This window comes from Labeo rohita, chromosome 18 (genome assembly GCF_022985175.1).
Source record: "Labeo rohita strain BAU-BD-2019 chromosome 18, IGBB_LRoh.1.0, whole genome shotgun sequence".
In the NCBI taxonomy this organism is placed as follows: domain Eukaryota; kingdom Metazoa; phylum Chordata; class Actinopteri; order Cypriniformes; family Cyprinidae; genus Labeo; species Labeo rohita.
Genome location: NC_066886.1, coordinates 5,062,123 through 5,075,808, shown reverse-complemented (window position 1 = coordinate 5,075,808; position 13,686 = coordinate 5,062,123). Strand labels below are relative to the sequence as shown.

General features: G+C 34.8%; 1 protein-coding gene across 4 annotated transcripts; it reads right to left on the bottom strand.

Moving 5' to 3' along the window:
* Positions 1 to 171: 171 nt before the first annotated feature.
* Positions 172 to 13,496, bottom strand: zgc:77752 (uncharacterized protein LOC393862 homolog). Of its 4 annotated transcripts, none has more exons than XM_051134589.1 (13): positions 13,423 to 13,496; positions 12,392 to 12,547; positions 7,779 to 11,465; positions 5,737 to 5,817; positions 5,502 to 5,620; positions 4,193 to 4,330; positions 3,547 to 4,112; positions 2,110 to 2,379; positions 1,873 to 1,992; positions 1,426 to 1,527; positions 1,176 to 1,256; positions 853 to 963; positions 172 to 760 (listed from the first exon to the last, which is right to left on the bottom strand). In XM_051134589.1, exons 3-13 carry the CDS (start codon positions 7,955 to 7,957, stop codon positions 644 to 646), a joined length of 1,884 nt encoding a protein of 627 aa, XP_050990546.1. In that variant the 5' UTR covers positions 7,958 to 11,465; positions 12,392 to 12,547; positions 13,423 to 13,496; the 3' UTR covers positions 172 to 643. The 4 variants fall into 4 exon arrangements, with proteins under 4 accessions (XP_050990546.1, XP_050990547.1, XP_050990545.1 ...); XM_051134590.1 differs by having other exon boundaries at positions 7,779 to 8,081; positions 8,327 to 11,465; positions 12,392 to 13,491; XM_051134588.1 differs by having other exon boundaries at positions 12,392 to 13,492.
* Positions 13,497 to 13,686: the final 190 nt, after the last annotated feature.

Below are 13,686 nucleotides of genomic sequence, written 5' to 3'. Positions count from 1 at the left end.
ATATATGAATACATTTATATATTTTCGAGAATATTCTTTATATATTTGTCTTTATGCCCCTTTGATTTTTGTATTTTGTCTTCGTTTTGTACTATATGTTATGTGTGACGTGACACTTCCAAAGAAAATAAATACATTTTAAAGCTAATCATTTCGCAAAAACATGTTTTAATTGACATCGCAATACTCTTAAAAAGACAAAAATGGCCAGAACAGTTCATTTTACAGATGCCACTTGGTTTGATATTTTGGTAACTAATGCAAAAACATTCATATGTTTTTCCTTACACGTGATTTATTAGTGTTTACATACTTCGGAAGAGGACTGTACACATTAAAAAAATTAATAACTTAAATAATAGTTCAGTTAATCAAATAAATAAATTTTACTTACTGCAATACTCCTAAAAAACAACAACAATGGCTAGAACAGTTAATTTTACAAACGACACTTGACTTGATATTTTGTTAACTAATGCAAAAACATTCAAACGTTTTTATACATATAAGTGTTTACATACTTCAGAAGAGGACTGTACACATTAAAAAAACAATCAATAACTTGATTAGTAATTCAATTAATCAAACAATAGTTTGTTATATGGACATCTTTATAGGTTTCATTCATTTAAAAGCACTGTTCCTAGCACTTCGGTGGTGTTGTAGTATTTGGGTAGTGCTTGTGTAGGTACTGCTCTCTCATTGTAGCTCTGAGGACCCGTAACAAGATGTTGTTTTTCTCTATTTCCTCTGGAAGGCGCTGTTTTAATACAAAAGATGTAAAGTGAATTTAAAATACTTCTATTTACCATCTGTTTATTTGGGAAAATTAGCACATGTACACACGCTTACTCTTGTTAAAGCTCGAATGAGTCTCTGTAGTATAGCATGTTCAAACTGAGGACATCGAACTGCCACATGACCCACACAGTCCAGCAAACAGCACATGGTGTGCCGCTGATACTAAAACAACAGAATTATAACCACATGAAGTTGTACATTGTTGTACAAGCTGTAAATACTTCAATATTACGTTTAATTCAATCTGTTGTTTGCTATTTTTATGTGTAAGTATTTTAAAAACTTGTTAAACAGGTATTTCTGTGTTTTTATGCTCAAATGTATTCAAAAACTACATAATACAGTTCACCATCAAACCAAAGTTCAGGCTTTACCTTTTGTAGTGAATTAAGGGGGTTTTGTGCAGGCCAGGTTGAGGTCAGCCTCTCTATGTCATCTTTATTGAGAACAGGATCCTGTTATGATAAAGCACAACAGCTAAAACACTGCATATGAAATAATGAGGAAAAACCTTTATGAATATATAGTTTTTACCAGTTTATCAGCATAAGTCATGTTTATTGTTTTCCAGAAATTATTACTAGCATCATTTTGTGTCATAACTATCATATGGTGACCTCTGACCTTTAGTTTGTCCAGCCAGATCCATAACAGTGTGCTCAGAACATCTGGATCTGTTTCCATGACAAGTGTAGCCCAGCCACATTCATTCAAGTTGAGCTCATCCTGAGGAGAATTAAAATAGGGTAAAATCTCTTACATGAACACAGTATTCACTGAGTGTGGTTGAAAACAACTGTTTTATTTGGCTGAACCTGGGATAAAGCAAAAGCTTTTGTCATACAGACAGAATAATGTGTAAATGTAAGGAGACAGCCAGATAAATATTATAAAATGTAAAAGCCAATATGGTTATCAGAGTTATTTTAAAGCAAAAAAAAACATGATCATTCTTTGTATGGTAAACATGAGGTGCTACTGGGCCAAACCTTTTTGTTAATCCTGAAAATAACAAGGGTGTGGATCCAGGAACATATTCTACTTGTGGAAAGCAAGTCAAACATGCTTTACCTGCATGTCCGCTGCTTTTTTCAGTACAGTGTCCAGTGGAGGGCGCTGTTGTGCCATTGCTTTAGCGACGACTCTTGATAATGATGATGAGTAATCTGATGTCTGATGCTCCAGCCTTAGCTTTAAGTAAAAAATTATAACATTTGCACCACTTATAGTTAATACAAAATGAAAGTTCTCAAGAGCATTCAGGCAGTGATCTATGATATTTTTTTTTTTATTTGATCTTGCACTGACCTCAATGTTTGAGCTGAATTTTAGGTAAGCTTGAGGTTTCTTGGTTGTACATTTCGTCTTCTTGTTCACAGTCTCATTATGAGTGTGAGGAGCTGTTGGTGGATTGGAGCTGTATTTCTCTGTCGTCCCATTGCACTGGTCTGTTATAGGGGTGTGAGGACACTTTTGGGATTCTGTTGGGTTTCTCTGATCTTTTGATGGACAGATTCCTCCATTGCTTATTTCATGGTGTCCTCTGGATTGAGGAGAGTAGCGTGAGAACATAAAATCCTAGCAGAAAAAAACAGGACTATTTTACTGTATATTTTTAATCAAATAAATGTAGCCTTAGTGAACATAAGTGACTTTCAAAACATTAAAAATATATTATAATACATGTAACATTTAATAAAAAAAAGTATAATCTAAAATTGTAAATACAAATTTACAGTTCATACATATAGTATATAATATTTTCTATTAAATATATATATATTTAAATACACAGATATATGTGGGAAATTATAAAATGATAAAATAAATATTTTAAAGCCTTCAGAAATTATAGAATGGTATCATTTTAGTTTATATAACATTTTTTATAACATATAATATTTAATATGAAATATATATTTAAATATATAAGTATATAGAAAATGTAAAATTATAAAATATATATCAAATAAAATTAATTTAAACATTCCAAAAATTATTAAATATTAATATTTAAAAAATTAAGTTCTATATTTGATTACAGATTTAGAATTTTAGAATTTTAATTTAATCATGAAAGAAAGAGGTGTATATATAAAATGTCTAATCAATAATAACATGTTTAATAAAATGTAACATTTAATTAAAAATGTATAATCTAAAATTGTAAATACAAATTTACAGTTTAATTATAGATTTAGAATTTTAGAATTTAATTTAATATAATTTTTATTTTATTTTATCATTACAATTTTATGGTTTTTAACTATAATTTAAATTAAATAAAGAAAGAGGTGTTTATATAAAATGTATAATCAATAATAAAATGTATAATAAAAATGTAGGTGACTTCAAACCTGAATTGATGCACCTAGTTATTTACAGTAACTAGGTGCATGTTTTTTGGTAAATCTTTAGTTAACATTAGTCAATTTATTATTAACTAACAATGAGTGATGTCACAGTAAAATTATTTATTAATTTTAGTTTTAAATACAACTGTTTATTGTTCACGTTAACTTAGGCTAAATTTGTTCGTATTAACAAATTTTTGTTTTAATAATTTATTAGTAAATGTTGAAATTAGCATTAACAGATGAATACATACTTCAGTAAATATTTTTCATTGTTAGCTCATGTTAACAAACGTAGTTAACTAATCTAAACAAATGGAACCTTACTATAAAGTGTTACCATTTATTTTTATTTTTTGAAATTACTAGTGCTGAAAATTGACTGGCTCACCTCAATGATAGTGATCTTGCTGAGATCTGATTCACTGTAGCTTCGCTTGTTTAGAAGGACGTCTCTCTTCCTCTCCAAAAACCCGAATGGCTCGTCCCAGGACTCGCAGGAGTACGCTCTGCATGAGCCTCTCCTTTCCTTCAAAGCAGACAAGTTTCTCTTCAGAAGTGTCACCTTCACTGCCTTCTTCAGGGACAAAATGTTCAACCTCCTCTCCAGCTCTCTCTGGACCTCTGGAGGACTGGCAGCCCCCTGGGTGAGAGTGATCAGCATGCTGCAGAGGATGTGCAGGATCTTGGGCGTGTGTTTGAGGGTTCGGGCCTCGTCCCCATGCAGCAAAAGGGCCTGACGCAAGAGGTACTGCCGGAGACTGAAGGAGGAACCGTGGCGCATGTTCAGACACGGGTATTGGGCCAGCTGAGAGCTCACCAGACGGGCAAAATCAAACACCAGATTGATCTGTGATCGGGTCTGGATTGAGCGAGGCCTTTTGATGCGAACATAGTGGACAGCTTCGCTAGCGCTGATTCGACAGGTGTAGACCAAATAGCATGCGATAAGAACGCCTGTACAGTAAAGTTAAAACTAAGGACTTCACTTAAATAGTATATCAGCTTAAAGTAATAATGCATGAGTTGCAACTTGCCTGTCCTGCCCAGTCCAGCATGGCAATGAACAGCCACCTTTCCTTCCTGCACAGCAAAGGCCAAAACCTTTACGGCATCCAGCATCCCCTCCAAAGACGACACTCCAAAATCAGACATCCCAAAATTATAGAAGTAAACTGTCAGACAAAAAGGAACATAATTTAGTAATTCATTAGTTAATTCATTGGGTGAATCTCACAAGGAACATTCAGGCTATGTTTTACCTCAGTACAAAGTAAATATTACCAATACATATGTGGGACTCATGAACTCATGAAGGAAAAATCTTTTATGTCCCACAATTTCTTTTTCAGGCTTTTTGTGTATTTGAACCCTTTCCAACAATGACTGTATAATTTTGAGATCCATCTTTTCAACTGAGGACAACTGAGGGACTCATCTCCAACTATTACAGAAGGTTCAAACGTTCACTGATGCTCCAGAAGGAAAAACCATGCATTAAGAGGTGAAAACTTCTGAACAGAATGAAGATGTGTACATTTTTCTTATTCTGCCTAAATATAATATTTCTTCATTTAGCGCTGCCCTTCAAAAGCTACATAAATACGTAATGATTTCCAGAAGACAAAAGTCAAAAGTTTTAATTTTAATTTGATCTTCAAATTCAAAAGTTTTCACCCTCTTGCTTTTAATGCATTGTTTTTTTCCTTCTAAAGCATCAGTGAGCATTTGAACTTTCTGTAATAGTTGCAAACGTGTCCCTCAGTTGTCCTCAGTTGAAAAGATGGATCTCAAAATCAAACAATCATTGTTGGAAAGAGTTCAAATACACAAAAAAAAAAACAAAGAATTTGTGGGAGCTGAAGAATTTTTCTGAAGAACAGCAGGCAGTTTAACTGTTCAGGATAAACAAGGGATTCATGAACAACTATCACTAAAAAAAAACAGCTGTGGATCATTCAGGTAACAACACAGTATTAAGAATCAAGTGCATGTAAAGTTTTGAACAAGGTCAATTTTTATAAATGTAACCATTATTTTTTTTTTGCGGATTAGATGTAAACGTCTTTTATGTGAAATATCTTATTCAGGTCAGTACTAAATAAAAAATAACATGCATTTTGTATGATCCCTCTTATTTTGATAAATAATTAACATTTTGCAGATTCTGCAAGGTGTATGTAAACTTTTGACTTCAATTGTATTAACAGGTAATGAGAATTAGGAGTGGCACGATGCAAATATCTTTAGTGTGTAATATGAACCAGACATGTTCTTGAAAGATTTTGTTAGAGGTTCACAGTATATTATACATTTAAATTATTAAAGTGTAAGACTTTGGCTCACTTTGACTGTCCATAAAGATCTGAGGCGAATATGTGAACCCACTGCCAGGGTCGAGAGGAGGGCCGCAGTGAGCATGTTCCCCCGGAAGCTGCATATTAATGATGGATTTAATGTTCAACCTGAAAGTAAGTACACATGCAAACATACACACACACAGTCACTTATAAACCAGAAACATCCCACATGCACAGTGTAAGTATTAAACACTTTGTTTACTGTATTAAATAACACTCACTGTTTGAACTGCTCAATGATGCAGTATCTCTTGATGAGATATGCAGAAGGTCGTGCCATTGCAACAATGTTATCAGTCACCCTAAATACAAAGTGATAAACACATGCAGTGAATATTTTCATGGCTAAGACAAAGAAATATGAAAATATTATAATAAACATTAGTTTTAAAACAATTTCCATTCTTACATTCAGTTCAAATCTGACAGGTTTGATGTCATTGGTTCTCTCACATATAAACATCACTATTTGTTTGGTAATTCTCTTCTAACACTTAGGCTACGTCTAAGTGTTATAATCTCCAAAATACATTCCTGCAACGACGGAATATTTACTCACAATTGCTGTTCTGTTTTAAAATATGATAACAGTTGCTAACTAAAATTAATTAAATTAATTGTTCTATGTATTAGATTGTGTTTTATTAACGTCTACACCTACCCCAAGCTTAAACTTAGCCCTTACTATAATACAAAAACAGTATTGTTGCTGTACAGTGTGACAAAAATGTGCCCAATAGCCAGAGCTGTCTCTCTTCTTAGCCTTAACCCTTAGTAGGGCAGCAGCGCCATATTTAATTTTTGACAGGAATGAAAAGCGTTCAGTGGATTGTATTGTTGTTTAACATTGTACCGGTTAAAAAAACAAACAAAAACACCATAAAACAGTTTAAAGTTTAAACATTTTTACAGTGCATGCCATTGTAAATACTGCTAAGTCTAACCACATTAAATGTGACGTCTAACCTGATATGGAATTGCGATTTTGAGTGTGACCATGGATAAAATGATTTCTCTGTATCATCTCCTTGAGCGTTTATACCATTTTACACATGCGCAGCAAGGTGATTTAAGTGTTTTTTAAAACATTTCAGTGTGGACGAGCAACTTTTGTGAAGTGCATAAAAAGATGGATGGAGGATGTTTTGAAATAAAAACGCTGGACCTCAATGGTGCCCAATGGGTTGAAGGTCCAAACTGCATTTTCAGTGCAGCTTTAAAGGGCTCTACATGATCCCAGCTGAGGAATAAGGGTCTTATATATCGAAACGATCTGTAATTTTAAAAAAAATATATACTTTTTAATCACAAATTAAAATGCTTTTTAATCACAAATGCTCGTCCTGCACTAACTTGATCTTAGGCATTACGTAATCACACACATCTGACAAAGTGTTTACAAAGTGGACGGGCAAAGAAAGTCAGACGGCCCCTTTACAAAAAGGTAAAACTACGATGTTGGACGATTTTGAAGTTGGAGGAGAAAATTAGATGTTTTTTCGCCCTACCCTACACTTCTGAACACAGATGAAGAACTAACCGCACGTAACCTTTCCAGTGCTATTACGTTGTGGATCGCAGAGCTAGTGCAAGACGAGCATTTGTGGTTAAAAAATATATACATTTAATTATTTTTTAAGAAAATGACAAATCGTTTTACTACACTTTAAAAAACAAAAAACACAATTGAGTCAGCTTAAAATAATTTGTTACCCTGCTGCCTTAAAATTTTGCTGCCTAAAAGTTGTACTAAGTGACAACTTAGATATTTGTGTTTGTTAAACTTAAAAGCAATGAAAGTAACCCAGCTGCCTTAAATTTTTAAGTTGAATCAACTCAAGTATCTAAGTTGTCACTTAGTACAACTTAACATTTCAAGTTGAATACACTTTTTTTGAGTTGACTGAACTGAAAATTTTAAGGCAGCCAGGTAACAAATTATTTTAAGTTGACTTTTTTACTGTGTAGATTAGACCCTTATTCCTTGGCTGGGATTGTGTAGAGCAGTTTGAAGCTGCATTGAAACTGCAGTTTGGACCTTCAGCCTGTTGGCCACCATTGATGTCCACTTTACGAAGAAAAATCCTGGAATGTTTACCTTAAAAACTTAATTTCTTTTCAACTGAAGAAAGAAAGACATGAACATCTTGGATGACGTAAGAATGAGTAAATTATGAGGTAATTTTTATTCTAGAAGTGAACTAATCCTTTAATGTGGATGTAGCCAAAATCATTCAGACAATAGAAACACTTTAGGCCTCACCAGCTGGAGAAGACACCTTTAATGGCCTGTTGGCTCGTGCTCCAGCACGCCGGACCCTCATAACGGCAGTCTCTCCCCCCACAGGCAAAAAGACAGATGATCTTAGAAGGAATAGCCTTCACCAGACTCTCCCTGGCCTGAGAATATGATGGTCTGGGCACTGGAACCTGCGGCGTCATGGAGGACAGGAGAGGGACGGAGAGAAACTAAAAGCAAATGTCTGGTTCTATATGCACTAATGGCTTAACATTTAGCAGGCCACTCTGTGGATGTGCTGTGCAATGGGAAATCAGCTGAGAAATACTATGGACAGAGAAATGGCAAAGAGACAGAAAACATGCACACTTGTAATCAATGACAGAACACTCAACTACATACTAACATGATAAGAAATGAATCAAATAACAGTAGGGCAGTCAAGCTAACATACAATAATTAATCACTGTGTCGCCGCCATGTTAGCTGACCTACATTTTAAGCCTGGTGACTAATTTATGGCTCTGTGCTTTTCTTTATGGATAATTCTGCCGGACAAAAATCAGACTTACCCATGTGGCTCCATCCAAAGAAAGGTTTAAATTTGAGCTGTTTACTCATAGATAGCATGAAAAACACGTAGACAGAGAATCTAAAATGGCTATGCTGCATACAGATACATGTTCATGCCTCAAAGCTGACCCAGCGATTGGCTTCTAATCCTTATTAAGTGTCATAAACACATAAGTGGATAGACGTTCACGATTCATATTAAGCCTAATTATATAACGTGTTCTGGGTCCGGCAGTTTGTGCATACAATATGCCTACAAAACAACTAGAAAGATGTTTTTCATGTGCATTTTAATTAATTAAATTTTGAAATTAAATGAATTGAAATTAAAGTCATTGAAATAAAGGAAAACATATAAGTACTGCATAGTTTGTAGTACTATTCATATCTCAGTATGAAAAACTTAATTTATAGAATGAATTTCATTTTTCTATAGAAATGTTAGTTACAGTATTTTTCATTATATTTAAGAAACTTGTCAGTGTTGTTGCTGTTAACTTAAACTAAAACTAAAATAATAAATTATTTAAAGCTGATATACGTGTGTGTGTGTGTTAAATACTTTTATAACACACTACAATAGTATATAAATAATGCTAAAATAACACTGAAATTAACATTGTATGAAACAAAATTATCTAGAATGCTTTAATTAACTGCAAAATCTTCAAAACAGAGCCAAACAACATGTGTAACATTAAACTAGAGATCTATCAGGAAAACATTGTCTCTCTCTCTCTCTCTCTTGCACACACACACACACACACAAATAAATATATCTATACCTATGTATACATCTATCTATCTATCTATATAGCTAATGTTAAGTCTCTTCTGTTTAGTTATTGTTCCTTTTGTATGCAGTGGTGTGAGTAATTGGTGAAAAACAGAAAAAAAAATTTTTTTTTAAATAAAATAATTTGATAGCATTATTTATTTATTATTTTCATTTTTTTTAAGATTTCTACAGATATCATGACATATTGTTATTGTGAATTTCTGAGGTCATCGATATCGTGACAGCCCTAGTGTGTGTGTGTGTGTTTGTGTGTGTGTGCATTTTCTTATAAAGGACACAGAGGTACCTATAGAAAGAAACTATGTGAGTACAAATAAATATATAGAGCACTCCACCTAAAACCTGAGAGAGGAGACTCTTGAATGAGAGAGGATGAACAAAAAACAATAGCCAGAAAACTAAACAGAAAACAACAGCCTAGTTGCCATGCCCTGATACTGATGACAATTTCCAGTCATTCATGTAAGACCTGTTCAGTGGGTATATTTTTTTTCATATTTGACACACTTCTTTATAAATAAATAAATAAGAATAAGTGCTTTTTGTTTTATCAGATGGGCCCTGGACCAGCTGAGCCAAGCAATGCAGAAACTAAAAGTTGAACCAAAAGTACACTTCTTCAAATGTTTCACATTTGTTGCAATATTCATGAGTGTTACAAAGGTTTCTTGATTCCTGATGTTTTGCATTCCCAGTAAATTTCTGATCTTCTGTTGGCCCATTAATTAAAAGTCAGGGTTGTGACATTAACAAATGAAATGAGAAAGCCTTTTAAATTTGAATTAATGAGGAACTGAGATGGAATACAGTGCAGAGAAATTCATATAACTTCTGTGTAAGTGTAGTTTAAGCCAAAGCCTTAAAAATGTATAGCCAAAACACATAATGTCTAAAATATCAAACTAGAGTTTGGCTCCTTCAGGAAAAACAAAACACTCACACAAAAATGTTTTCACAACACATAGTACTTTATTTAAGGGGGATGTTCTACGCGTAGCTCGTTAGAAAGCGATACATTTAGGCAGACGAATGCACAGATATCCATCTGCATCCATGACATTTCTAAGAACATCATTAAAAAACTAAATAGATCACTTGCTAAGGACCCCCTTGCCACATAACCAAGAAAACGATGAGTTCTCAATAGTATATGATGACCTTTGATGTTGTGTCGCATCTATTAGGCTTCATTTCTGGCTAGACCTTCAGAGGTCCTTTGATTAGGACCTTGCTCTGTATGAGACCATGTCTCATTACAGTTATGTTACCTATGTTGTGTAACTTTTGTTCAACAGCACTGCGATAACACCTGTGCGTGAAATTCAGCAGTGTGTCATATTGTGTAAGATATCTGAACCAGCGGATTCAACCGAGTCAGCACAACCTGCAGAACCGCTGTGCCTGTGAACCCTATTCTGGTGAACATGTCATCTCGCTCTGATCACGCTCTCTATGGCTGAGCGGCGTTGGCGTGGCATCAAAATGAGGTAAAAGAATATCAAAAAAACAAAACAAAACAAAACAAAAACAGTGGGCTTTTACCTCTAACCCTGATCCGCTGCTCCAGAAACCTTCTGCTGGTTTTACTGGAGAGCTTTTTGGACCAAGCAGCCGTAGTCAGTATATATCTTTACACTTGGGCTTCAAAAGGGCATGACCTCCCTGTAAATATGTGAGCAACATGCATCCATTAGTACATTGTACAAAATGCCCATCCAGCCCATTTTCTGTTTGTCTCTTAATGGATTGTTGACTACTGTAGACCTTTTGCAGAAACAGTCAGTCCTGCGTTGGAGTCATGTGCGTTGCTCGGTGGCACAATGGTGATTGAGGATGATTGTGATTACAGAAAAAACTGGTTCACATCTTCCAACCTCTGGACCAGCAGCTCTCATCAGGGATCACCTCTCCATGAACATTTCGTTCGTCTCTCCGTGGTTTCTTCAGGGTTGCACAAACAGGAACAAAAGCAGAGCCGTTCTGAAGAAAAGCGATGGTGCTGCCACTGCACAGCGGAAAAAATTGCGAGATCCATCGTTTTCCATGGAGGAATTGTGGTCTACGTGTCAGGTTTGCCATGGACACACATGGCTTGGGAGGTACTTGGGTTGTGACATTTGTCACAAGTGAAGCTGTGTGATTGCTTTGGCTGCTGCTGGCTTGTATCAGCAATTGCACACAGTTGGTTTGATCCAGCGTGCTATTGGGTCTTTCTCAACACTAGCTGCATCAAGGCCTGGAGCAGTTGTTTACCCTTGGCAGCAGACACTTACTCCAGTACCTCCATCATCTTCTTCATCGTCGTCGTCGTCATCCCCTTCACTCTCCTTGGATAAGATCTGTTGATAGAGAACAAATGGTGTTGCTCAAACCTATTGAGTTACATTAGGTTCTTATTTTAATTTTAATCTTCGTAATTCAGATCAGTCTGTAGTTTTAAAAATGTGTATTGCATAATACAATACAGAGAGTTTTATTGCATAATACAATACAGAGAGTTTTATATTTATGCATATTAAATGCATATATAATGATAATGTCTTATTTTTATTTATGCTGTCATAGTTAAGGGTGCCTTTTCTCATCTGATACATAGCTAAATAAAAATTCAGTTATTATTTCATTATCTTACTTGCAGATGATCAATTTATATAGCAAGTTAGTTTGAGTTAGCCACCTATCCTTTGTTTACCTTGAGGAAACTGGCACACCCTTCTACATAAACACATTCTCTACAGAGGTGGGGTAAATAAAAAACAATTGCATGACCTTTGAGCACACATGCACAAACTAAGAGTTAATGATTAACCTAAAATACAGTATAAAATGTCTTTGCTCCTCAATAATATAATAGCAGATGTCATTACCATTGTGTCAGTTTCTACAAGACACAGTGCATATGTCTTTAAAATTATTTTATCTCTTGCAATAACATTATCTATTATCCTCAGTCTATCTATTTATAAATCTATCTAAAACTGAGTTCATACATACATTAAAGATTAATGACAATTTAGATTGAGTGATATTAATAGCAACGTAATTTCGAATTAAAAATCATACTTAAATATGTGATTTAAAATGATAATTCAAAATGGAAACTTCTGCTTTATGTAAACATCATTGCATATCACTTCAAGAAGTGTTTACATATAAATATGGACTCACGAATGTGCATACTTGTTCGCATGCAATAATAATAATTAATAATATTAGTTATAATAATACTTTTTCTTTAAGGGAATAAAATAAAATAACACCTTACCATGCTGATGATTTGTAAAAGGTTCAGAGCAGTCTTGTGCAGTTTATGTGAAGTGGATCTTCATTCGTTATTTATACTGTTCCTACAGAAACTGTTCACACCTCCTCAGAGAACACAACCAGGAAGCAGCCAGTCCGATGCAGACACGATAGAGAGCTTTTCACAGAAAGGAAACTGAAACTTAAACTTTACTCGTGAGCGATTTCCAGTGTTCTCAGTTCTATAATTTATGTAACAGTTCAAAAAAAGTTTAAGCCATGTTATAATGTAAGATAAGAAAAGATCTTGTGAACAGGGAATGACAGCGACACATATGAGGAAGTTTAGATCATGTTTGGTCTCTTGGTTAAACGTATGTCAAATCTATGCAATGCTTTTGATTGTTTTGTACAAAACACGACGCGTCATCAATCGGCCATATTAACATAAACAATGCCACTGAACCGAACCGAACCGAACAACAAAATTCGTATACTTTGCTGATTACTGCGGCTGAAAATGATCAGTGATTGTCATGTTTTGGGCTGTACTAATCGGTCGGACCGGTAGTAGGTTACTACAGACTGCCAAAGTTATAACAAATGAAGGAGAATAGTGCAAAAAACTGTCCGAAGAACAGAAGGCGTTTGTGGTTGGCCAAACTGAACCATGATTTCCAGGGCAAGAATCTCAAAATATTCCACCCTTTTCTGCTTTCTAAATCCTTCTCTATATGATTTAGCAGCTCCTATATGTATTTTCTGTGGTTTTTATACAGCATAAATTAGCAGGACAACGTATTCAGTTATAGCCTGCATTAACCTTGCAATCCATGCTGTTGTTTACAACCGAGTATCGCCAGTATGGCTGCGCATCCGGGTAACTGACCAAATCGTGACGGAAGTGCAAACCCTCATATACTTCTAAAGCTTCTAAAAGCTTCTAAATCATAGTATTTAATGTCATTTTAACATTTATTACACTGAATAGTTGTATGTTAATATACAAGAGTATTTTTATGAATATAAAAATGTTAACACAATGCGAAGTACTTGCTCTGGCCGTTGTTTTAAAGGATTTTGCTCCGTTGTGCTTCTTGTCGTTGTCTGTCACTGTTATACAAGTACAATGTGGCGGTTGGTCGGTGTGGAATTTGTCCTGCCCATCCTCCATTGTGATTGGTTTACTGACTAAAAAGTGACAGTAATGAGCCCTGTGTTTTGTTCAAAGTTGAACATTCTTCAACTTCCGGAGGTGAGAGAAAATGCTCAGAAAAGATGTTTAGCGCTCGACACACTCCTGGTGTTTTTAAAAAA